General features: G+C 34.0%; 8 protein-coding genes across 11 annotated transcripts; 2 read left to right on the plus strand and 6 right to left on the minus strand.

Moving 5' to 3' along the window:
- Positions 1 to 185: 185 nt before the first annotated feature.
- On the minus strand, positions 186 to 2,396 carry LOC108972203 (probable 26S proteasome non-ATPase regulatory subunit 3). Its single transcript, XM_018938722.1, has 2 exons — positions 2,132 to 2,396; positions 186 to 2,064 (listed from the first exon to the last, which is right to left on the minus strand). Exons 1-2 carry the CDS (start codon positions 2,293 to 2,295, stop codon positions 747 to 749), a joined length of 1,482 nt encoding a protein of 493 aa, XP_018794267.1. The 5' UTR covers positions 2,296 to 2,396; the 3' UTR covers positions 186 to 746.
- A 1,789-nt stretch (positions 2,397 to 4,185) lies between these two features.
- On the plus strand, positions 4,186 to 5,973 carry LOC108972188 (FAD-dependent oxidoreductase domain-containing protein 1). The gene is made up of 3 exons (XM_018938700.1): positions 4,186 to 4,612; positions 4,695 to 4,998; positions 5,059 to 5,973. The coding sequence occupies exons 1-3, from the start codon at positions 4,253 to 4,255 to the stop codon at positions 5,883 to 5,885; spliced, it is 1,491 nt and encodes a 496-aa protein (XP_018794245.1). The 5' UTR covers positions 4,186 to 4,252; the 3' UTR covers positions 5,886 to 5,973.
- On the minus strand, positions 5,935 to 7,023 carry LOC108972189 (calcium load-activated calcium channel). Its single transcript, XM_018938701.1, has 4 exons — positions 6,913 to 7,023; positions 6,771 to 6,848; positions 6,359 to 6,533; positions 5,935 to 6,291 (listed from the first exon to the last, which is right to left on the minus strand). The coding sequence occupies exons 1-4, from the start codon at positions 6,971 to 6,973 to the stop codon at positions 6,054 to 6,056; spliced, it is 552 nt and encodes a 183-aa protein (XP_018794246.1). The 5' UTR covers positions 6,974 to 7,023; the 3' UTR covers positions 5,935 to 6,053.
- A 505-nt stretch (positions 7,024 to 7,528) lies between these two features.
- On the minus strand, positions 7,529 to 11,431 carry LOC108972211 (apoptotic chromatin condensation inducer in the nucleus). 2 transcript variants are annotated; one of them, XM_018938734.1, is made up of 5 exons: positions 10,050 to 11,431; positions 9,769 to 9,985; positions 8,720 to 8,915; positions 8,524 to 8,636; positions 7,529 to 8,452 (listed from the first exon to the last, which is right to left on the minus strand). In XM_018938734.1, the coding sequence occupies exons 1-5, from the start codon at positions 11,258 to 11,260 to the stop codon at positions 8,249 to 8,251; spliced, it is 1,941 nt and encodes a 646-aa protein (XP_018794279.1). In that variant the 5' UTR covers positions 11,261 to 11,431; the 3' UTR covers positions 7,529 to 8,248. The 2 variants fall into 2 exon arrangements, with proteins under 2 accessions (XP_018794279.1, XP_018794278.1); XM_018938733.1 differs by having other exon boundaries at positions 8,720 to 8,960.
- Positions 11,432 to 11,973: 542 nt separating this feature from the next.
- On the plus strand, positions 11,974 to 14,278 carry LOC108972204 (twinkle protein, mitochondrial). Of its 3 annotated transcripts, XM_018938724.1 has the most exons (4): positions 11,974 to 12,071; positions 12,158 to 12,509; positions 12,562 to 12,993; positions 13,092 to 14,278. In XM_018938724.1, exons 2-4 carry the CDS (start codon positions 12,275 to 12,277, stop codon positions 14,183 to 14,185), a joined length of 1,761 nt encoding a protein of 586 aa, XP_018794269.1. In that variant the 5' UTR covers positions 11,974 to 12,071; positions 12,158 to 12,274; the 3' UTR covers positions 14,186 to 14,278. The 3 variants fall into 3 exon arrangements, with proteins under 3 accessions (XP_018794269.1, XP_018794270.1, XP_018794271.1); XM_018938725.1 differs by lacking the exon at positions 11,974 to 12,071 and having other exon boundaries at positions 12,150 to 12,509; XM_018938726.1 differs by lacking the exon at positions 11,974 to 12,071 and having other exon boundaries at positions 12,408 to 12,493.
- On the minus strand, positions 14,176 to 14,655 carry LOC108972207 (cysteine-rich PDZ-binding protein). Its single transcript, XM_018938729.1, has 2 exons — positions 14,462 to 14,655; positions 14,176 to 14,398 (listed from the first exon to the last, which is right to left on the minus strand). The coding sequence occupies exons 1-2, from the start codon at positions 14,614 to 14,616 to the stop codon at positions 14,269 to 14,271; spliced, it is 285 nt and encodes a 94-aa protein (XP_018794274.1). The 5' UTR covers positions 14,617 to 14,655; the 3' UTR covers positions 14,176 to 14,268.
- Positions 14,656 to 17,974: 3,319 nt separating this feature from the next.
- Positions 17,975 to 19,280, minus strand: LOC108972206 (putative RNA polymerase II subunit B1 CTD phosphatase RPAP2 homolog). Its single transcript, XM_018938727.1, has 4 exons — positions 19,178 to 19,280; positions 19,008 to 19,122; positions 18,731 to 18,828; positions 17,975 to 18,672 (listed from the first exon to the last, which is right to left on the minus strand). The coding sequence occupies exons 1-4, from the start codon at positions 19,204 to 19,206 to the stop codon at positions 18,471 to 18,473; spliced, it is 444 nt and encodes a 147-aa protein (XP_018794272.1). The 5' UTR covers positions 19,207 to 19,280; the 3' UTR covers positions 17,975 to 18,470.
- Positions 19,281 to 22,476: 3,196 nt separating this feature from the next.
- LOC108972210 (FK506-binding protein 59) lies at positions 22,477 to 25,146 on the minus strand. Its single transcript, XM_018938732.1, has 10 exons — positions 24,884 to 25,146; positions 24,686 to 24,828; positions 24,486 to 24,606; positions 24,159 to 24,297; positions 23,600 to 23,708; positions 23,358 to 23,505; positions 23,171 to 23,265; positions 22,991 to 23,101; positions 22,800 to 22,937; positions 22,477 to 22,652 (listed from the first exon to the last, which is right to left on the minus strand). The coding sequence occupies exons 1-10, from the start codon at positions 25,074 to 25,076 to the stop codon at positions 22,536 to 22,538; spliced, it is 1,314 nt and encodes a 437-aa protein (XP_018794277.1). The 5' UTR covers positions 25,077 to 25,146; the 3' UTR covers positions 22,477 to 22,535.
- Between the last annotated feature and the right edge of the window lie 380 nt (positions 25,147 to 25,526).

Consider the following 25,526-nt stretch of genomic DNA (forward strand, 5'->3'; position numbering starts at 1 on the left):
TATCTTAAGATTTTTAATTTTAAAATTGTATAAAATACATACTCCAAAAAAATATTTAATTGTATACATAGCATAAAGAAAATATCTGAGAAAGCAGTAATATTAAAAACAATTGTTTTGCCGAAAAAAACTAATATTTCTACATTTAATAAAAATGCGTTATCTGACAGTAATCTTGTTTACTGCCTACCTGACAGTTTTTTGTTTATAAAAAATGGCTGAGCTGCAACTTTTTTCTTTTCAGCTATCATTCATTCTATATGACTGGAATTAAGTCTGAAATCGCAAATTACACAAATTTATATTTGAAATTTTTTTTTTTTCAAAAACGATTATGAATCATTTTTCTCAACATCCTAAAGCTAGTGCCATATCTTTAAATATCTATTAAATTCTTTGTATTTGGTTGGTAAGGAAAGTAAGGAAGAAATAAACTATTTGAGAAATTTTCCTTATTTATCGAGAAAGTAATATACATACACATGTTGAGTACAGGAGCATAATCCTACAATAGTGGGGTCTACATAATCAGAGCGAACCCGTATTCTGGCGAAGACTGTTAACTTGGTAGCATTTCTTGAAATCATGTGAGGCATATTTTCTAAAACTACAACTATGTAATCTTGCTAGTCTGCTTTCACTCCAAGAAGAGAAACACTATTTTTTTATAAGAATCATTTTTGGGATTATATTTAATTTTTTGCGCGACAACGCTATCGGTTCATAAACTTTTTAAATCAAACTTCTTAAAAACCATCTTCATCGTCCTCGGCCATTTCTTTAGCTAATTCTAAGTCTTGTTGTTCACGCTCTCGCCGCTCTTCGGCGCTTTCAAGATCTTTACCATATGATTTCGGCGGATATCGCATGGCTTTCACACTTTGATTATGCAAATCAAGACAAAATGTAATACGTTCATGGAAAGCAAGCTGCGGTTCGCGTGTACTATATATATCTGTACTTTCTTTGCTTCTCATGTAATTTTGTTCTGGATCTAAAGTTGCTTCGATAACTCCATCACGAATTGCTTTGGACACAATGAATTCAGCATCTTCGGCTGAATCTAGCATTAAACGTTTTGCAATATCGTTTGGCGATATGCGTGAATAAGAGAGTCCAATTGAACGGATTGCAGTTTTTATAACATTGTGCCTTAGACGAATGATCAATGTGTAAGTATGATCTTGTTGAAATTTCGGACCGAAGTTTTCTACCACTTCACCAAATCTCTGAAGATTACCTAAGCGTACAGCTTGTGTAAGCTGAAAATAGGGTGCCAAAGATTTACGCAATGCGGCTTGACGGAAAATTTGTCGTTCTGGTATGTTTCCCAATAGCAACTCGACAACTATAATCAATTTTTGCACGGTTTGCCTAAATCCAACGGCCGCGTTTTGTGGAGCTTTCCTCAAAGCTTGCACTAAGTGCTTATGGGCATCACTATATTCAAGCTTTGCTGCCTTTATACGGCCCAAATAATACAAAAATCGTGCCCATTCATTGTTACTAGCTGATACCGGAAATACAGACTTCTTTACTAATTTGTCAGCCTGATCGTAAAGTGAATAATGCAAATAATTCCGCAATAAGCAATTAATTAGTACCGCTTGACCTTCGAAATCATTTCTCAAAGTAGCTGTTCGCAAACGAGCATGAAGAAATCCTCTTATGGTTTCTAAACAGTTGTTAAGCTCAATAACTCGCGAGTAGTAAAAATAAGATTTTGCTCCAATCAAATCTAAAGTACGACGATTCTGCCCAGCAATTTTCGACATTAGGGCTTCGGAACACACAACTGCACGTTTTATGTCTCCTTCATCAATTAGCTTAACCAGCAAGAGTAAATAAAAGTATGCATCGACTTCAGCAATTGGAGGCTTTGACGCTGAACGACTTCTCGGTATTTCAGTTTCTATGACTCCAGCCGGAGTATTCGGAATCAAACTATTTGCAGTTTCGCGATCAGTTCCTGCTGGATATATTGACTGAGCTATATTTCGGAAAATAGCAGCGCTTAGTTTTCTGCGCGTATTGGGAAGTGAACGTAGCACTCTCAAAATGAATCTAAAATGATAACATTTATTTAATAATGTACATATATTAAAAAAGAAAACAAAGGTAATAATTGTACCTAGATTCCTTTGACGCTACGGCCCTCTCAATCTGACGTATTTGCTCACGAATTTCCAATATTGTTGAGACACCTTGATCTTTTTTTGTGTCTCCTGCATTTTCACTAGATGGATCCACCTCCATTTCAACGTCCTGTCCTGAAGTTTCCACAGTGTTTGTCATTTCTCCGATTTAATAAGAAATCTCACAAATCTAAATTTCACGGTTAACCAAAAATTGTCGAGTAATGCAAAGCAGGGAATATAAATGAAATGTCAAATAAATATCGCAGTGTTACCGTACCTTTTAAACTTGCATTCGTACTATTAATAATTTGCATATAAGAATTATGACATTTTCTTAGCTGTATCAAATTTCTAAATAGTTTTTCGCAACTCATTACATTACATAAAATCTATGTCTTACTAACTGTCAAATCTATTACTATTGCCATTGCCAAATCTGTATGTGGGCATTTATTATCTTGGCATAATCATTTGAGCAAGGCGTAGGGTAGGTAGGTTCGAGTTGATGTAGCGCATGCTTTGAGCTCTTGAAATTGCGAAATGCCGTCGGTTAGGCCTGATGTAGCTTTTATGAGGAAAATAAAAAAAGGATTACGATCCTTTTTTTACAAATGTATTTTGGGAAAAAATAAGATAATAACAAAGGAGAAATATCCTTTTTTCCACAAACGTATTTCTGGGAAAAATAAAAATTCAAATTTTTGGAATACTATATAATAATTGTGACATAAAGGTACCAATTAAAATAATAAATTTAAAATGTGCAAAGATATTTTGATTTATGCTTGTATAAGTTTATTAAATTTAAGACTTCGGTCATTCCCAACCCAATTTGCATAATTTTTCTGTAAAATAATTATTAAACTAAATATTAATTTTTTGGAATAATGTTATTTTGAAAATGTACTTTATTTTATAACATAACAAAACCATCTTAATACTCGCTCTTCTAAATTTCATATTACTGAAATGAAAATGCCGGCATACATATGTGCAAATTATGTACGTTGCCTCTTCGACATTTTCATAGAAATGAAAACTGCGCCGCCAAACTGCTGAAGTGACAGCTTATTGCTTACAATATATAGCAAACTATTTAGTATTCCATATATTCCACAGGCAATAGGCACGGCAATACAGTTAGTTAGACATAGATTTTATCCTGTCGAGATGCCCCGTTATCAAGTGCCATGCCATATAGGAATTTACCGTGCGATTCTGTACTGTGATACAGTATTAAGTCTCTAAATTTGACAGAGACAATTTTTGAGACTTGAGACGATTTTGCTATTCTGTAAGTGATAGTCACAAACAAATAAATATGTCTATAACAAATATTAAATTTTCTATAACATAGTCAAAAAACATAATTATCACTAAAAATATAAATATATGTTCACTTTGTTTCATAATATTAACGAAATTTATGTAAAATTTATTTATTTTTAACCTTTTCGTGTTTGAGTTGCTTACAAAATATGCATTCTATTAATATCTATGATGATCTCTATTCAGTATATTCAAAATGGCAGACACGAGTTCTTTTTGGTTTTGGGACTTTCTAACTACCAGGTCTCAAATTTGAGGCAATATTTTGAGACTAAAGCTAGAGACTATTTAGTGAATAGTAACTAGTCACAAATTCAGATTTTACCACAAAATGTCTCAAATAGAGACTAGAGACTGATTACAGAATCCCGCTATTATTATTAGCAACTACCTATAAGTTGATTTTTGAGTTTATCAGTAACAGTATTATCATATGAGCAATTGTGATTCTTTGCGCAATGCAATAGAATATATGAATTGATTTAGGACATTTTCCATCAATTCTCTTTATGAAAGTATCTATAATAGTAATATGTAAGATTGAAGCGCGAATTTACAATGCAATATTCTGTATATTCCATTTTGTTTCTGATAAATTTATCGATTAATTTTGGTGTCTTAACAAGACTTCAAAAACGAAGCTTTACAACACCGTAATGGTATAAAAATCAGCTGATATAAATTGAGGTTAATTTAAATATTTATTACATATTTCCAATACCCTAATCTTAGTTTTGTGGCAAAAAACTTATATATTTAAAAAAACACATACATTTTTAAGAACAATGATAAAGACCATAGCGTTTGCAGAGTTATTCAAAATTAATAAGTTTTGTCGACCGGCTTTGATAAGAAATTTTAGTGATAATAATTCTGATCAACCACATCCAATTAAAAGAACTTTTAAACTTTTGGGAAGTGATATGAAAAAAGTTAAACAGTTTTTTACTCCCCTATTTGAGAAAAAACTCAAAGATGTGGAGGCAAATGTTGAACCTTCAAACAGAAGGGATGACAATGAGTTTCAGACACATTGTGATGTTCTCATAATAGGAGGAGGAGGTGTTGGATCAGCTGCTGCCTATTGGTTGAAGAAAAAAGCTCGTCAAGGTTTAAATGTTGTTGTTATTGAAAAGGATTTTTCGGTAGGAGTATATCTATACAAAAAATGTGTTATAAAAGTTATTTCTTATTTGAATTTGAATGGATTTTGTATTTACTTGCTAGCATTTATATACCAGACATTATTTAACGTTACCTACGGGAGGTTTGCATCAGCAATTTCTTTTACCTGAAAATATCGAAATGTCACTTTACGGAGCAGAGTTCATGAGGAATGCAAAAGAAGAACTTGGTGTTGACGTAAGATTTGATCCTCACGGGTACCTCACCCTAGCTTCTGCGGAAAATGCGGAAACACTTAAAACGATGTCGAAAATTCAAAATGAATTTGGCGCCCGTACGGAAATACTAACTCCAGAACGTTTAAGAGGAAAATTTCCATGGCTAAACATTGAAGATGTAGCAATTGGTTTGTAAATAAGTTTTTATAAAATTAACCGAATTTTTTTAAATACACTTTTGTTAACAGGTTGCCAAGGCCTTGAAAAACATGGATGGTTTGATTCCGCTAATTTGTTACTAGGACTTAGGAATAAAGCAATGGAATACGGCGCACATTTCATACAATCTGAATTGATAGACTTTAAGTTTCAAAACCAACCAGATGTTGTCATTGAAGGAGGATCTACAACCAGTACATATAATGCTTTGGAAAAAGCAATAGTCAAAATGCCTAACGACGAAACACGTTCTATAAAATTTTCGATTTGTGTACTTGCGGCCGGTACAAGTTCAGAGAAAATTGCCAAACTAGCGAAAATTGGCACGAGTTCCGGAATTTTAAAAATTCCTCTGCCAATAACCCAACGAAGTAATTACGGTTACATGTTCTACAGTGATGATATCAATACATCGGGTATCGGTACACCATGCGTGGTGGATTTGAATGGTGTATACTTTCGAAGAGATGGCCTAACTGGTAACTATATAACAGGTTTTAGTGCGCCCACAAATGCAGAAAATGGGCCAAGCGAAAACAACTTCGAAACGAATGTTTTGCCTAATTTGATGCGTAGGATGAAAATGTCGAAAAAACCAAAAGTTATTGACGCTTGGGAGTACTCTTATGAGTATAATGTCTTTGATGAAAATGGTATTATTGGCCCACATGCCTACTACAATAATCTGTATATTGCAAGTGGATTTTCTGGTTTTGGCTTACAGCAATCGCCAGCTGTGGGTAGAGCAATTTCTGAATTAATAATCGATGCACAGTTTCGGACTATAGACTTATCTAGACTTGGTTTCGATCGGATTATCGTAGATAGGCCAGTGTTTGAGCACGCTTTTATATAAAGTACACATATTGTCATTTATAGAAAAAAGAATGTTTACGCAAATAATATATTTTTGTGTAACAATTATACTGAATATATTTTTTAAATTATTATACACAAAACTGTAATTCATTTTTGCAACTCCCATAGTGATTGATATCTAGAATACACATGAGTCAGAACTTGTTTATTTAAATTGTCCCGGTGTGGGTCCAAATAATCCTCCACCCTGTTTGCTAGCTGCTCTTGAAGGCGCAAAACCTAAAAGCTTTTGAATATTCTGTCTAATGGACATGGTGCAAAGTATATAAAGGAAGATGAAAGAGCAATCGGTGTAATCATCACCAGACAAATTTCTATGGCTCAAACCCTGAATCCAAGAAATTGGTGTAAAGGGTAGCTGTGCTACGACGCGTCCATCAAAGCTGTTGTGGAATAATTGTAATAGTAAGTTTTCAATAACTCATATATATTTTTAAAGCTGCAACTTACATGCTGTTGAACATACTAAGAAGCGCGGTAAATGCGAAGCCCGTCGCAAACATAGACTTCATTTTAACCAACGACAGATCTCTATTATTATTTTTCAATTTCTCTTCATCGCGTTCAATTTTCTTTTTCTGTGATTTATCAAGCGATTCTCCATGGATTTCCTTACGCCTTTCCACTAAAGTTTTAAGAAATTATAAGTGTAGGTATTATAATCCACTCATAATATGGAATGGAGGTTTTAACGAGATTAATAATACTATATGTACAATTTTTAATACCTATGTACATGTCGAAACTATTCAAAATATTATGGGTAGCAAAAAAATTGGTGCTATATTTTCTAAAGCCACAATTTTATATCATTCGAATTTAAAAATATGATGTATCATTTCACTATTCTCTTAATACTTACATTTTTTGCTTTGCTTCTCAACTTCACCTTTCAACTTTTGATATTTTTCAGTCCTATACACCAATACCCAAGTAAGACCTTAAGTCCAAAACGATAATTTTTTACTAAAAAATTATAAGAATTATTCAATGAATTTTCATACCTTCTCCCAAGAGCGCTGTGCAAATAGAAATAAATACTATTAAAATCGTATCACTCCACATAATTCAATATATATCTTGTTTAATAGGTTGGAATTGTTGATAAAAAATTATCACGACAATTAGATATGGAAAACATATATCGATATCATTTAAACTGTTTGAATTTATCGTGTAAGGATGAGTTCACATAGAACATTGCAAGCACTCAATGTTAATAATATGGTATATCAATACTGTTCGGACGAACTTATCAATGAACCAATCTAACTACCTTTCCACGAGCTGTGGGTATGCGTAACAATAAGAAATCCGGAATATGATGTTTTAACATATGTTCTTTATTTGTAAGTTGTTATTTTATTAACCTAATTATTTTTAATGACTAAAATTTTCGCTTTACTATCTTCATTGATTTCAATCCGGTTTTCGGGATAAACAAATTATAAACGACTTTAATTTTAAATAATCGGGATTACAAAAAAAAAAATATTAATTTGTAATTATTTTTATTTACAATCCATCTAAATACCATTCAGCAGCTAAATTATCTTTTGATGCTCATTTATCAACCCTGAAAATGATACTGCTAAATTACATTTTAAATAAAACCAAATATTATTGAGAGAACTTATTGGCTTTTATTTAAATATTATCATTGAATTGTTTGTGTTAAAAATTCGTGGATTAACCCCACTTTACTGTTGAAATAGTCCGAGCGCCGAGAACACTTGTTGATTTCAACCGGGTTGCTGTTCCTCTCCGCTTGAAAGAACTTTCCCAGAAAGGTTTATAACGGATATTCAATTGTTTTAATTTATCTGATCGTTTCCTAGAGTCTTGTTTCGCAGCAATTGCAAAAAATTGAATACCCAATCTAAACTTTTACGGGTATAAGAAATATGAATTTTTCACGACATAATGAAAACAAAATAAATTATAAATAATTTTGTTAAACCGTTTGAATATAACGAAATGCTTCAATAAAATAATTGAAAAAAAAATTTAAATGTCACCATTTAGATAAAAAAAAAAAGTGGATGGGCTTTTGAAAATTACTTTGGCGATGATTTTTTTTGTGATCGTAAATTCTTTGAATTAATTTTGTATGTGAAATATCATAAATATCTTCGCCAAAGGCTAAGGGCATCCGGAAACGATTTCTATTATTTTTGCTAGAAATACTTGCCATTTTTTAATTTAAGAACGATGCTAAATGAAATTTATTTTCAGTTTTCGTGCACCATGCATTCGGTTTCGCATGTGTTGAAAAGTAATAAATTTCAAATGCAACGACGTCGACGTAATGATAATTTGGTTATACAATACCAATATTTTTTAGTAACGGCGTCGATCGCGACTACGAGAGCGACGATCACTGGATCTATTGCGTCTTTGATCCCTTTCTTTTTCACGATCCCTGCGTTCATTGATTCGATTCCGTTCTTTCTCTCTTTCCTTTCCCTTTTCCAACTCTCTTTGCTTAATACGCTGCTTATGTTCTTCAAGTCGTTTTTGTCGGAATGCCTCTTTTTCAGCAATCTTAAAAAAAAATTAATATAGATCAAGACTATTATTTTTATAACAAAAATGTATTAGTATTCTATATTTACTTGTTCGGGTGTTAAAGGTAGCCAGTAAATACATGGTGTACTTTTTGTTTTGCGAAATAGATCATCTAGAAGTCTCAGAGGTGGATCATTTTCCTTTTTCTTGATTTTTCGTGCTGTGAATAATAAAAATTTTTTACGTGAATTGTAGAAATGTTGGATTATATTAAATAATTTAGCTACCAAATTATGGATTTACCTGGTGACCGGCTACTACTTCTTGCCTCAGCTCGTCCTTTCGACCGTGGTCTTCTCTCCTTGCCATTTCGATCGGGTTCCCGATTTCCAAAAGTAATTTCCCTCTCTCTGCTTCGCCGTTTTAGAACTTCCCTGGTCTTATCACGATCTAAACTTTCTTTCTTTCCAACATCCCATTCTCGAACTGGTCTCAATGTCTGAAATATATTACAAGCCGCTAATAACCCGAAATTCTTCTTTGTCTAGCAATGAATTTAAGGTTTTAAAGAAAAAAATTCAATTAAAATGGAGGAAGCGTACGAATATTATATTATTAATAATATCATTTATAAAGTTACATAAAATTTATTTTTAATATATTAATGTCACATATGAAATGTCAATTTAAATACTGTAACCCAAATATGCTATATAATGGTTTTTGATATTGTTTTGAGAAGTTTCTTTCTTCCGATATTTGTGATAAGAATTTTTATTGCAAAGACATTCTCTATTTTCAGACGCTTATTATGTTGTTACTCCCAATAAGCATAAAATATTAACTAAATTTACGAGTACTGAAAAAGTTAAGATAATCCGAAGAAAAAAACACTTTAACCCGGCTATTAGAAGTATGTTTTTATGTGAGAGTTTGCTTCAAAATTTTTGTATAACATTAGATTTCATCGCAGAATGGGATTTATCACCTGACGATGAAAAACGCTGTAAAAAAAACTCGGCTTTTTCAACAGATTGATATCTAAATAAAAAAGTAATTTCTTGGATTTTCGAAGTAATATTCAAAAAAAAAACCAAATTGATTCGATTTTCGAAATTGCACATTCGGCCTGACCGATAAGTAAGCTCTATTTGAAGACACACCTCGAAAAACGGAGAAATTCTTTTACATAGGAATGCAATCGATAGAAACGTAATTAATAAAACTTTCGATACTGAATAATTATCAAAGTTTTTTTTCAATTTTCGTCAAATTAAAAAGAAACTTGTTTTCGATTTTAGATCTAAGCGATATTAGATAACATAATACTGTTAGCTCCTCATTTCACTTACCCGTTTCTCATCAACACCATTCCTATCTCTATTCCAACCCATACCAATGAGTACGTTATCTCTATGATTCTCCTGACCAAAACTAGTTTGTTCTTCTTTGGTAGATTGGATGGCCCTATCCATATCAGCTCTTTTAGCAAAATCAACTATTAAGCATTTTGGATTTGAAACTGGCCAACGTACTCCATGTAATGCATGGCGGGTTTCAATAGCTTCACTACAATAAAAAATAATATATGATTTAATAATTAAAATAAATAGCTTGATATAAAAATACTTACTCTTCTGTTTCATATTGTACATAACATTTTGATTTGATACGATCAATCCAAAAGCCATCTTCCACAAGTTTTCCTGTACGAGCTAACAAACCTTTCAGTTGTAATACCGTGAAAGGTCTCACGAGATTTGTTATAAAAAGTACATTACTCGCTTTTTTATTTCTCGGACTCGGTGAACGGTGTTCCACTTTTATATTAACTTTGTTAATAATTCTTGGGGCAGAAGATAATTCAATTTGATTACGTATAGGTTTTTCAGCACTATTAGTACTTGTTCTGTGAACTTCTCTTTCCGGAGACGGTGTCTCTTCTCCTTCTTCGCGTTCCGAGATTATTTCTTGAATTTCTGGTGAAGAGCGTATTTTTTGTTTCGGTGCGGAATGCACATCTTCAGGGATCGATGTTTCAGTAGTTATTACCAGCAATGGGCTACGATTTTGAACAGTCCTCTTTGTAATCCACTTACGTTTATTCACATTTTGATCAGTTTTTTCTTCGGTAAAAGTTACTTCGTCTGCAGGCGATGGATCTGCGTTTTCATTTATAACATTATTAGTAGCGTCTTTCATTTCTTCTTCAGCAACTTTATTCTGATCTTCATTAATGACTTTTTCATCATCTTTTTTCTCCGACTCTACAACATTTTCTGCTTTATTCTCATTTTTACTTAACACGCCTTGGGTTTGTAACTTTTCTTCGTCATTATCCTCTGCTTGAATTTCCAACACATCCAATGGTTTCATTATATCAACATTTGTTTTTGGGCTTGATGACACTGCTGCCTCTGTTAAAACAGTATCAGGTTTTTGTACCTCCTCAACATTTTGATTATTTTTATTTCCAGGTTTATTATCAACCGAACAATCTTCTTTTATGGAGATATTCTCTTCAGGAATAACATCAATTTTGGGATCATTGGTAATGTTTTGAGCTTTCCGTTTGGCGGGACTGCTTCGATCCTTTACCGGTGTTCGATTACGTGAACGACTCTTAACAGTTTCTAAAACTGGTTCTTCGTTAGTACTCTCTTCCGGACAATCTGCGTTAGCGATACATTTTTCTGTAACATCATCCTGGGGAGGCATTTCAAGCTGTGCGCCTTTTTCGCTAGCAGTTTCAGATGTTTGGCGAGACCGTCGACTAGTTCGACGAGACGCCGGAGCTGGCGACGCGACATCAGTCGACTTTTTCCTTTCACTTCGTCGCCGCATTACAAAATTAATGCTTGTACTTTATCAATATATTCACGTTAATTTTGCTTTATGCTCGATACCTATTAATGATAAGTTAATTCTGTAAAATATCCACGACTTTTGAAAATTCGATACAACAAGCACCACTCTGTAAAGAATGAAAGGGAACCATCTTGTTTTAAGAAGTGCGTTCAGTGTATCAAATTCGGATGCTGCCAGACTCAAATTATATTATCACTTTTTTTAAGTTCCGTTCACACTCAAAACTATTAACATATGAAAAAATTAAGCTTGAACTCTATATAAGCTATTGGGAACACAGCTACTTATTTAGAAATATGTAATTAAAAATTAAATAGTCAATTAAACTAGTGTTTATAATGAATTTCAACACAACAGAAAAAATTAAAACCTTAGGATTTGCTATAATATACCTATATGTTTAAATAATTTAGTTTAATTTTAATTCGTTACAAATCCAAAACATTTAAATTAATAATTAATTAATTATTATTATTTTTACTTACATACTTACTGGTATCATCTAAATTAAAGCAACCTCTCACTTAAATTGTAAAACTAGTTAAAAAAATTAAATAAAATGCAAAATGATTTTTTTTTTTGTCATTTGAACAAGCATTGAAAATCTCGCGTCAAGAAATTTGTAAGAAAAAATATAAACGCACTGTCAAAATCAGACCTAAATACCTAAATTATTACAAATGAAACTAAATGTTTTATTTGTTTCCTCGTTTTCCGCAACCAGTTTTAATTCTTAACGCGCTGTCAAAATCTTAAACGCTCCAGCTTTCCCAACGCCCATATTTAGGTATGCGCTACACAAAATGTATGGCTATAAGGAATTTTTGACAGTGATTTACAGCTGCCGCTATTTTTATCTTATCGTTTTTAAAGCATGATTAAATTCATTACAAAATATCGATAAACTATACCGGCCAAAAAACCCTCGAGACTATGGATAGTTTTGTTTAGAAAAACTGCAAAGTACTTTTTTGTTAAAGACAATAGAAAATGTTAACTTTATTAAATAGAAGACTGGGATTTTGTATTAGATACAACTTAGTTAGGAAATTGGTCTTACCGGCGAGTACTGACAATACTGTTGACCCAAAGGTTATGTACGAATTAAAGAAATATTTAAGGAATCAACGGCTGCTTTGTAAAGATGGTCCAACATGCCTGCTTACGGAATGTCATTTATGTAACAACATATCTGGAAATGAAGCATTTGTAAATAAACGAACTGGTGTGTAATTAGTTTTGTTGCGAAATTATATTTTATTCTATTAATTTTCAAGGTCTCTTCCTGTGTCCAAACTGTGAACTCAAGAAAAATGTGGTAGACATTCTTCATTTATACGAGAAAAATTGCAGAGGTGATACAAAGTGCAGAGATGTGGAATATAAAAGTAAATTTACGGGCCTACAATCAGTTTCACAAAGTGTTTGTGATAAGCTTGGAATGAGAGGACTCCAGTCTGCAGACTTGGAGCACATGGGAGCACAATATGAACCTAACTCAAATTGTTTACGTTTCCCCTTAAAAAATGTGGCAAATAAAGTAGTTGGTGAGAAAATTCTTCACTTGTCCGATAGGAGAGACGAAACAATAGGAAATTATAACCAATCTGGTTTGCTATTGTCTAATGCCCCACAAAAATCTTCGCGAGTAGTTTTAGTATCTAACCTTATGGACTTCATCGTTTTATCGATCCAACGTGTGAGTAACAGTAGGTAAATTTAACTTCTTTCCAAATGTGATATTGCTTTAAGTATTTATGCGCATTGTACGATTTTTTATTCATTGACTTTATTTTCCGACATTTAGCATCAATTGCATGTTTGCCTTACGGCCTGAAATCTCTTCCTCAGGAATGTCTTCCATGCCTTGAAAAATTTAAAGAAATAGTTTTTTGGTTTAATTTCGAAACAACGGATTGGGATGCCGCAAAGAATTTTGCCAAGAAACTGGAAGAAAATCGTTGTTTTTTTATTCGACCTACTGGCACGGAACCTGCTCCATTTGAAGCTCATAAAAAACGATTTAATTTACAACATATTCTAAACAAAGCCACCCCAATGTGCCACAAATCTATAACTACGTTTAGCGCCCTCAAAAATGATATTCTCAGTGAGCTGCAAAACATTGAAAAAGTCAATGGAGTAAAATGGAAACGATATCCCATATTGAATAAAATTCTTAAAGGACATAGAAAGGGTGAATTAACAATCTTAACAGGGCCTACTGGCAGTGGAAAAACTACCTTTATGAGTGAATACTCGTTGGACTTGGCTTTACAAGGAGTTTCTACTTTATGGGGATCTTTTGAAATTCGCAACTGTCGTCTAGCAGCGACATTACTACGTCAGTATGTTGGTTATTCGCTGGAGGATAAACTTAACGAGTTTGAATATTGGACTAGTGAATTTGAAAGATATCCCTTATATTTTATGACTTTTCATGGACAACAACCCCTTAAACTAGTCATGGAGGCCATCGAACATGCCCAGTATATTCATGACATTAGCCATGTTATTATAGATAATCTGCAATTTATGATGGGCATGTCAATCGCACAGAAAAGCGATAAATTTTGGGAACAAGATTCGATTATATCTGCATTCCGTTCATTTGCCACGAAAAATAATGTTCATGTGACATTAGTTATGCATCCGCGTAAGGAACGTGCAGACGAAGACCTTACCACAAGTTCGGTGTTTGGAACAGCTAAAGCTACACAAGAAGCAGACAACGTACTGATTATCCAAGATAAGCGTTTAACATCTCTTAGAGGAAAAAAATATTTGCAAATTGTAAAAAATCGATATAGTGGGGACTTGGGAATTATGCCTCTGGAATTCGATAAAGAATCCCTGAGCTATTCTACGTCAAATAAAAAGAAGAAAACAAATAATTCTTAGCTAAGTTGTAGTTATAAATATTATGTTAAGCTCGAAATGTACATATGTTGTAAAGATTGAAGTTTCTAATATACAAAGTTGTTCTAAGTGGAACTTTGTTTATAGTTTTTGGTATCGAGCAGCTTTTTTCCGCACATAGCACATATAGCTTTTTTGTAGGCACATGCTTGACAATAATGGGAGCCAATCTGATGTACTTTCTGCCTACATATTCTATGTGAAAAAAAACGTTAATTACATTCGATTCCAGCAACGGGTTTCCACAAACTTACTTACCTACAAGGAGCTAAACTTCTAGAAATGGGATTTTGTCTGTCTCTAGCGGTAGACAAAAATTTGTTTTCGTTGATTTTTCTTTTTCCTGCTCCATTTTTCCACGGATCAGGTGTTGCAATTTTGGACAACTTTGCTTCGCAACGATCACAAACCATTCCGCACAGATATATATTGTTTATTTTGACTAAAATTAGTGATGTGAGAGTAGCAAATATGTTGCATTTCGATTAATAATTTAATACCTTGTCATATCTATCGCTTACTATATGCATATAATCATACATATACATAAAAGTATTATAACATTTATAAATCTCACCGGAACAGAGGTGAATGAGAAAAATAAATAAAATAGAAAATCTTCAATCTGTAAATAATATGGTGTACAAATTTAATTCGTCATGCTATAATTGTAATATGAATGACCTTTGGTCTATTGTGCCCTCTTCTTACTCATGTTGACTCGCCTAGACCCAGCCCATTAATGAAGTCCAGTAGACTACTTGGCGCTAGCGGGGCAATGCGATCCTTATCCGGAAACAACACTCCAAGGGCCTTTGATCTGCGTCTACTGACTGCTGAGCAGTCAATCAACAGATGATCCGGGGTTTCATGCACCCTGTCGCAGAAACAGCAGTTGGCTCAAGCTGATAGTCCCATGCTGTGCAGATGCCTATTTAGCTTGCACTGACCAGAGTACCATACGACTAGCAGCCTGAGTTTGTTCCTAGGGAGGTTTATTTCAATTTTAAACCTTTTCAGGTTGTATCCTCCCATTAGCAGCTTGGCGTGTCTCATACCATGAGCTTGCAGCCAATGCTCCTCCCTGCCTTGCTAGTGCGTGGGCCTACAATCCCTGCGCCGATTCCCTCCGACATTTTCGAGCCATCGGTGTACCACCTCATAGTACTGTTCCTTAACAACAGCAATCGTCTTTGCTGTCGAGGGTAACCTTAAACTTTTTCCTGAGGTTAACCTTTTTGGTACCACTATCCCTCGGGAGGAGGGCCAATGGTAAATTGTCACTTATTTTTTCCATCCTCTGGGAAGAGACTACCTTGCCTTTTCCACACCCGTCTGCCGTTATTTGCAGAAGGGTGTGTTTGGCTACCTGACCAATGACCACATGAAGCGGGGTAAGAAGGAGTCAAGAAGAACCTCCAGTGCTGTTGTTGGACAGCTGCGCATTGCGCCCGTTACGCAGACACAGGCCAGCCGCTGTAGCTTCAGTAGCTTAGTCTTAACCGATGTTTGCGACGCTACTGAGGCGTTCCCACGACAGTCGGGTCTACGAAAACCGGAACGGACCCAGATTTTTAACTGGCCAAGGACTGTCAACTCGGCAGAATTCTGCCGTTACAACAACGCTACTAAGGCCCAGGCTGCCGCCCCATATGTGATTATCGGTCTCACTATCACCTAACTATCTTTGGCTTACAACCCCAGGACCTTGTTTTTGTTGTTGTAACGGAAGAAATTCTGCCGAGTTGACAGTCCTTGGCCGGATAAAAGTCCGGGTCCGTTCCGGATTTCGTAGACCCGACTATCGTGGGAACGGACCTTCCTGCCAGCCGATGGCACATCATTAGGGCTTTTGTCGCTTTGACCAGGTCAGGTTTACGTGCTGCTTCCACTCCTCAAAGCGGAGTCTAGCATCAACCCGAGGTATTTAACACTGTTGGTCATCCCTATTTCATTGCCCCCAGTGAGAGAATCCTAAGACCGGGTAGGGTCCTGCGTCTCGTAAACGAGATTACCGACGTCTTGGAGGGGTTGATATTCAGTTCAACCTCCCTACACCACCCGTTCAAGATTTCGCCAACGAGTAGTCTTTCCTTCCTACCTTGGGTATGAAGATCACCTTCGCTGTCCTCCATACCTCAGGGATGTACGCCATTGCGAGGCTCTCTCTCAGCAGCCGAACTAGGTGAGGCAGCAGAAACTGCTCCCCCTGTTGCAACAGCGCCGGAAAGAGGCCATCCTTTACTACATTGTAATATAGTATGTAGTAAATATGTACATCTTGTAAATCCGCAAATTCTTTAAACACATCACCTAAAACATAAGGCGAGGGAAAATATGATGTATATACAAGAATGGTAGAGAAATAGATTTCGCAATACGCATGTTTGCTTTCAGTCAGCTGTTTTTGCATACGTCACGGTTGACTTATTATTCGCCCGCGCCTTTGAATGTGAATTCGCATTGTATTTTCAAGTGTAGTAATGATTCTGAACTTCTATATATTTTTAAATGCATTGCGCAGTATTCGGTTGTAATAATAACAATGGTAAAAATAGTGCTACGAAATGAAGATTTTTCCATTTCCCTAAGTATAAAACCACAGTAAAACAAAGGATTCATTTTTGTCGTCGGGCGGACAAAATTAACGTTAAAAATGCGTGCATTTGTGAAGTGCACTTCGCGTCAGAAGCCTTCGAAAGAAATTTGCAGTTTGAAATGGGTAATTATATCATTTTGATTACAATAATTTTACTTTTATAACCAAACACTCTTGCAGGTTTAAGTTCGCGGAATCCAACGAAGTTCCTACCTAGCGCTTTTCCCACGTTAACCACTGCTGCTGCAGAGGCTAATGAACGGCAGAAAAGGATGGAGTCTCGTTCTAAAAAAGAGATGTGGACAACAATCCTGTTGGAGTAATTCATTAATACGAGGTTGGAGAGGCACCTCGAACTGCAGGAGAGGAGGTCATCAATGAGAAAGACGAGAAAATACTGCATTTGGAAACAGAAATGCTAGTCCTATTTGATATTATGAAGTATCTTGTACTTTCATAAGTATGAGCATTTCTTATTATTTTTAGACAAAGGATGTATAGTGTTGTTAGCACTTTGAATAAGTACAAAACGAGCAGTTAGTAGAAATTAAACGCCTTAAGATTTCCATTAAAACCGCGAAATTCCATAGAAATAATTTGGAGCAAAAACTCCAAAAGGTGCATTTTCACCAACGGCCAGGTAAGAGCCCAAATTCTAAAAAGTATGTGTGTCGCAAAATATACTAAAGTTCATATATTGAAAAATTAAAAAATGGAAACAAACGGCGCAATTCGAAAGAAGAAGACATAGCTAAGGCGTTCACGTTATATTCAACGATCCCGAAAGCGTACATACTCTTAAGGAGAAACAACTTTCCCCTTCCACGTGTAAATGATACTGATTTGCATATATGCAAAAATTATGTTCAGATGCACTTAGATTTAAGTAATTTACAACTGTAGCAATAAAGTAAAATAACTGTTCTTTAAAGCTAGAATGTATTTTGGGATTCATTCTTTAAATAAAAACTTTTTTGAAAATATGTATAGCAAAAGAAGAAAATTAAAAAAGACAAAAAAATTAAAAAATTAAAAACATAATATTCAATCTTTTTATTTGCATAAATGTATATGGTTGAAAACAAACACAGCAAAGAGACAAAATTAAATAATACAATGAAATGAATATGTGGGTAAATGTTCACTATAAAATATTCACTTATATTGATATCTTTTATTAATATTTATTTATATCGATGTTAACTTTTGATGATATTATCTTTTTTCGCCTGCAATACAAAATTGCTTCTTATTGCAAAAAAAAAAACTGAAAATCAGCTGATTGCACGTTGGTCAACCGGGGCGTAGATACGCAGAACGAAGAAAATTTGAAACCGTCATTGCGCAATCTTTGTTTTTATCATTCTTGCAGTATATGCTTACAATTTAACCCTTTGGGTTAATTGGATTGGCTGTTTAGAATGGAGCGGAACTATTTAAGAAATATATGAAATACATCTATTCATTTTTATTGATTTTATTTATAAGCACTACTATTTTGACATTGACCTTTTATCACATAATTAAAAAAAATAGTTTTACGAGTTAGTTCAATTTCTTTGAAGAGGAACGGATTATAGGCAAATATTATGTTATCATTATACATTAAAAACTACAATATTATTTGTCAATATTTAAAGATTAATTTTCTATTTTTAAAAATTAAAATTAAGTACCAGTATTTTTTTCAATCAATAATTTGAACTCCGGTATTTGTTCATTTTGCCTTAACCAAAGCGGACTCACTAATATTTGTGATTTTATGAACTCGGACGCTTTGAAACACTGAGAGCTGCAAAACTTTTTACGATCCGTTATATCGTAAACTTTGTTTATAGTCGTCGATATTTGATATTTTTTTGAAGGCACTCTAAATAAAAAGAATACTAATTTATGTAAAAATAGTATTTAGCTTAATTAAAACTTACTTTTCCAATAGATTCTCACATAAGGGATACCCACATATTAGAAGAATGTGCCGTTCATCTACGATGTCTTCGTAATGACATTGATTAATATCTTTCAACTAGACAAAAAAAATATAAAATTATGATAATTAAATAACAAAAAATATATAAAGGGATATGTACATGTCAAAGTGTAAATAAATTGACACAAACAACACACCATTTCGAAAATTATGTATCTTTACTTATGAGCTTTTATCGGTAAGACAAATTGTTTGGATAGCTTTTGTGTACTAACCTGAGATAGGAAATAATCTCTTGTAATGTTTCTTTCTAAGAATGACTCAACTATTTTCTGGGCTTTTGCATTACATTCTTTTTTCTTCTGTATAGCTTTAAGAAGCTGCTCCTCACTATATACAAAAGCTTTAGTTATTTAGATATTTAATTGTTATTGAATATGTTTACCTGAGACGATTACGATTTGACTTTTGCATGGTCCTTATTAGAGATGTAGATGTGGTATACCAAATACTAAAAACTTATCGATACTATAATTGTATCGATTTATTTAGGGCAGCAAGAATAACGCAATCTAACCAGAGAATATACAAAAAATGATTTATGTTTTCTGGTGACCGATTTGGGATCTGATAAACTTATATCCCCACTATGGTTTTTAACTCCACTCGGTTGAATTGAAGTGCTTCAGCTTCAATTGGATTGGTGTTGACAAATATAAAAAAGAAAGGTTTAACAGATTATTAAACAGCTGAAAATTTTTAAACGAAAAATCAAATAAATTTTATTTAGTTTTTGCTGACTAAACGATGAATAGTTATTTAAGTGGACATTAGTTGAAATTTATATTACGATGATTAAAGTTTTATTGATAATTACATTTTATTAATAATGTTTATTGCATATTCTAAGTTATTTTCGCTAAAATGAGAAACCATTTTGTTTTTTCTAAATAAGATAAAGGAACGTTATCAAAAATTCTTCATTCTCTTGCTATCAACAGTTATCAATAATGCATTTAAATGATTTTAACTTTTATCAAAAGAACTTACGATATATTTGGTTGCTGAAAAGCCTGCGTTTAAATATTATGTACACATTTCTGTTCGACATTAGTTCTGATTACTGATTAAATTAGTTTAAAATTATAAATAAAATATTTTTTTTCAACCTATTTTCTATTAATATTTTCCGTAATAAATTTTTTTCTACCTATTTTCTATTAATATTTTCCATAATAAATTCACGAATGTTTAACTACAACTGTTTATTAAAAGTTGAAATTTTTTGATACTCCAGGCAATCCGTCTGGTTTTTTTGAACAATATGTCGTTGGGTTGAAAACCGTAATAAGGGCCTTAACGTCTTCTTCTTCTTTACTGGCGTAGACACCGCTTACGCGATTATAGCCGAGTTAGCAAAGGCGCTAAGGACCGAACCAGGTCCTTCTCCACTTGGTCCTTTCAACGGAATGGAGGTCTTCCTTTTCCTCTCCTTCCCCCGGAGGGTACTGCGTCGAATACTTTCAGAGCTGGAGTGTTTTCATCCATTCGGACAACATGACCTAGCCAGCGTAGCCGCTGTCTTTTAATTTGCTGAACTATGTCGCAACATCGACTCATCAGTTGTTGTCATCGTCCAAGCCTTGCACCATATGGCAGAACGGGAATTATGAGTGACTTATAGAGTTTTGTTTTGTTTTTCGAGAGAAGACTTTGCTTCTCCATTTCCTACTCAGTCCGAAGTAGCACTTGTTGGCAAGAGTTATCCTGGGTTGGATTTCCAGACTGACATTGTTGGTGATGTTTACGCTGGTTCCAAGATAGAAGAAATTATCTACGACTTTAAAGTTATGACTGTCAACAGTGAGGTGAGAGCCGTTTGGTTGATGACGGGAGATATTTCGTCTTGCCCTCGTTCACTGCCAAACCTTTTTGCTTTGCTTCCTTGTCCAGATATCAATATCATTCACTCTGACGGAGTCTCTCTCCCACCACGAATCCCACACCAAACTTGCACTCATTTATATGACCACTGTAGTAAAGGCCCAAGGACCTACTCGTCTCTGTCCTTGTCCCGTCCATCGCATTTCTAGGACGGAGGTGATGTCAGCCTTTATTTTCACGAGGACATCAACCAGCTGGGCAGCGGCGCCTTTCCAATTGAGTTAACCGGACATTCCAGGTGCATGCCCTCAAATCGTAGTCCTAATTTCGTTTGCCAAGGGTCTTAACCTAGACAGTTGAAAAAGAAACTGCGTTTCCACATTAGTGGCATTGTTTGTGCTGCCTAAGTGAAACAACGTGTCGTGATTTGGAACCGGTAATAGTGTTGCTTCTTTTTTGGCCACATCGCTTTTCAAAGATATTGGCTTTAAAGATGAAAATGGGGAAGCAATAATTATGGACAAATCTAAAGTTTCACGTGAAATAAAAAGGGATTCTCTTCGAAGAAAGCAACCCAATGACTGAGATCTGGTAGCCTTCTCCTTTGATGGCAGAAAAAACAACTCTCTAACGAGCGAAGAAGAAAATGGTAGATATCCGAGAATGGGAAAAGAATCACATTTAGTGGTTCTTAAAGAGCCTGAGAGCAGATTGTTGGGTTACGTAAAAGTCGACGCTAAAACAAAACAGAGGCAATTATGCGAGTTCCTTATAGAAAAAATATGTTCCTTGAGTGACTGATTCGAATTTGCTGTGATTGAGAAGGTTTTTTTTTATTACACATTAATGAACTTCCACTTCGTCACTTGTTCTCCTCATTGGAAAAGTCCACTATAAGCAGACCACGCACATCTAGCAAATTGAACACGCGAGCAGATGGTGGTAAGCAAACAATTGTTTTAAAGAGCCCAACATGTATATTGTGATCTGAGCTAAATAAATAAAATATTTCTGTTGGCTGTACCCGACTTTGAGGCCAATTCGTTGGGAGATATGACTCCACCCATTCATGAAGAAACGCTCTCGACTGACGCCCAGTAATTGTATCGATTGGCAAATGTAGTTTGTGATGGTTTCTGTCCCGAAAATTTAGCCAGTATGAAACCTGGACAAATTGTGCACTCAAGATGGCTAACAAAGGCAAGCAAACTCTTACGTTTATAAGTGACAACTAGTTCACCATCAGCGTATTCACAAACTTTTGCAACTTATATAATGAAAGTTTACGTACCGATGTACTTATCATTAAGTTCTACAACTCAGGTGTATACGGCAGTCTCTTGTTTTTTAAATGTATACAATCCACGCGATATTTACCACCAACGCTTCGAGAAATTGTTAACACTGTAATCCAAAATAATTTATACATCGCTCATTCTGAAAATATCTTACTGGCAATGCTTTATGATAAGAGAAAAGATGTTCGCGAAAGTGCCATAAAAAAGATACTACCTTATCGTGATAAAGTTTGTGATCCTACTAATCTAAGGTTTTATGATAAAAAGCACGCAATACATTTTGAATGCTCAGACTACTTTGATCTGAGCCTCCATTCGCAGCAAACATTCCATACAAACACTTGTTGCAGTTTATTGAGGCTGATGATCCGTCGCTTCCTGACCTAGGGATTCCATGTCATACCCAAGCAACTGAGCATTGTGTACAGCTTCTGACAACAGTTTTCCGACGCGCTATTGCATAGAGACGATATCATGACCTAACTATAGAAAGTCGTACTGATACCAAGGTTTTGGTGAATGATACCGTGTAAAATGAAATGAAAAATTCTGTTGTATTATTATTATTTATTTCATTTTATTAACTACACCAAATATTTTAAATTTCAATTTGCAATTCATTTAAATCATAACAATATTATTATCGCGTTCGAAGGCCAAATCGACTTCGCGCTTTGCGTCTTCATCTGTCCATTCGCCACATTTCGTTAAAACATCAGGTTCAGTACTCGGTGTTGGCTATATACAAAAATATTTATAAATCAAAAGTTACTTAAAACGAAGAATTGTGAAATTTAGTAAGGATATCTCAATGAAGATTATTTGTTTATAAGTATCTCCGTCGTAGACTGTATTATTCTTTTTAAAATATATTGTTTGTTTTACCTGTTTGTCAGCTGCAGACAATTTTTTGAACATATTTGCATAAATTTTTCTTTCTTTATCGTTAGCCTCCTTGATTCGCTGTTTACAAATTTGTATTTGATTTATGGCAGCTTTGTTTGTAGGCTCCAATTCGATTACCTGCATATAATAATTATAGTAATTTTAATCAGAAATACTTTTTTTACATATACCTTTTCAAAATCTACAAGAGCCTCCTTAAATTCATTAATAGCTAGATTACATTGCCCACGACGGTAAAGTGCTTTGATATTTAGGGGATCTAACTTAAGAGCTTCAATACACTAATAAAATATAGATAGATATGTACACATTACTATTTACGTAAATATTAATATTTCTAAAAATTATACCGCTTGTTTTCCTTCGAAATAGTCATTAGTTTTCTGGTAACATAAAGCTATATTGCTGTTTGAGGCTATCTTCAACTTTTTTGATTTATCATTGTCTACAAATTAATTTGAAAATATAAAAGGATTAAAAAAAATATTGTTTGCAGGCTTTTAAATTTTTCCATTAGACATATTAATTAGTTCTTACCAATTTTCGAAATAATATCTACGCAACTCTTATACATTTTTATAGCCAACGAAAAGTTTTGTTTAGAGAAATATTTTGTTCCTTTAGATTTATACAATTCAGCCTGTTGCAATCTTTCCTCATCTGACAATTTCCATTCTTCTATTCCCTAAAAGTAAAAAATAATACCAACAACATTGATAAAAACTATGATATACATATATGTATATGTATATGTAGATATAAGAAATATAAAAAATTACCTTTTCACAATCAATAAGTTTGACTATATACTCGACAGCAGAGTTTGGTGGAATGTTAAAAACATCGTTTCCTTTACTTCCAAAGGCATATTTTGGCTGAATTTTTATTCTATAAAAATATTTATACAAGTCATATTATTGTATTTTTATGAACACAAGTTGTTATGTACATATGTTAATCATGTAAGTATAAATCATAAGATTTCACAAGATAAAATAAAAAAAAACGGATATCAACGAGAACCGACGAGGTTTTATCATAGTTTATTCTAAACCAACAAGACATACCGCATACTTATTCCGTTCCCACGACAGTCGGGTCTACGAAAACCGGAACGGACCCGGATTTTTATCCGGCCAAGGACTGTCAACTCGGCAGAATTCTGCCGTTACAAAAACAACAACAACAACAATACTTATTTATCCTACAATACAAATGTTTTGCTCATTGCGGTTTACAAATTTTTTGTTTTATGTTAGAATCCCACAAACTTTAGAACACACTTAAAGCGTGTGAATTTTTGAACAACTTTTAATTAAATGTATTAATATGAGTTACCTTGAAATTTCGCCAACAGTCATTCTTTCCAGTGCTATCTCAACTCCTTCAATAATTGAGCAATCACAACCTTCACCATAATCAAATTCTACATCACGCTCGTCAAAAGTATTCCCATTATATTTTCCAATCAAATGAACTGTTGAACAGTGAATAAATTATTAAAATTTATGCCAAAGGAAAAAATTATAACATTAACCAAATTGTAAGAAACGCATTAAGGATAGTAGGCAATAATTCATATATTAAAACACAAAAACGTTCTCTTTGACAAAAAATATTTTGCTTAGTTATAACTGAATTAGAAAATATTGTAATTTACTTTACCTTTAACAAGGGAACCTTCGGCAGGTGAACGTTTCTTATCACTGCTTTCCAAAATAAACCTCTCTATGCTACCATCCTTATTTGGGCTAACATCCTCTCCTTTCCAACCAAGCATTTCCAACTACGTATATAAAAAACCAAGTACGTTGAAAATATTTGTTATGAATACTCAAAAACTAAACTTTTCTATATATGCATACCTCGAATATCAATGTTGAGTTCGGAGGAATGCTCGGAGGACTTCCAGCCGCACCATAAGCATAGTCAGAAGCACATGTTAGTAAACATTTTTCATTCAATTTCATTGTCGCCACACCCATATCAAATGCCTTGATAACATGGCCTAAAGAAAAATTGTTATTAATATATACGCGTCATAGAAGCTTCTAGAAGTTTACCTTTTCCCAAATCGAACTCAAAAGGTTCGCGTCCTACACTCGAGTCAAACACAGTTCCATCGACCAATTTGCCCGTATAGTGCAAAGAAACTTTGCAACCATTTAATGGGTATTCTTCACCATGACCTTCATTTATAATTTCTTTCAATACACCACCGTCTCCAGATAAATCAATTTTCTTATTTTCAGACATTTTAAATTGTTTTCAGAATTAGCTTCCTAACGTTATTATCGGCTGAACAAATGTGATTAAGATTCTTCTTCTTATTTCAATACGGTATTCACAATCCATGGTGTTGTCTTAACCTTATAAAGGTGAAATATACAAATGAATTTGAAATCTGTGTAATTTGCATAAATTAACTATATATCAAAGTTGTTAAAAATAGATATCAATAGTCGTTAGTTCATTAATGGCCCATTCACATACAACTATCCTCGCTTTGCTTGGCATTTCATACTTTATTTAACAAAGGAATAATAACGCCAGAATATACTCTTCGCTTGAAGTGTTTCTATTTAAATAAAAATATCGACTGTTTCTTTGCAATGCGTAAAATGAAGAGAGTTTATAAGTCTACCCGTAATTACGTAGAAAAATCCTTCAACTTTTACAGTTCCAGCGTAAAATTTATATCAGCGC

The sequence above is a fragment of the Bactrocera latifrons genome, unplaced genomic scaffold (genome assembly GCF_001853355.1).
Source record: "Bactrocera latifrons isolate USDA-ARS-PBARC rearing strain unplaced genomic scaffold, ASM185335v1 scaffold_385, whole genome shotgun sequence".
In the NCBI taxonomy this organism is placed as follows: domain Eukaryota; kingdom Metazoa; phylum Arthropoda; class Insecta; order Diptera; family Tephritidae; genus Bactrocera; species Bactrocera latifrons.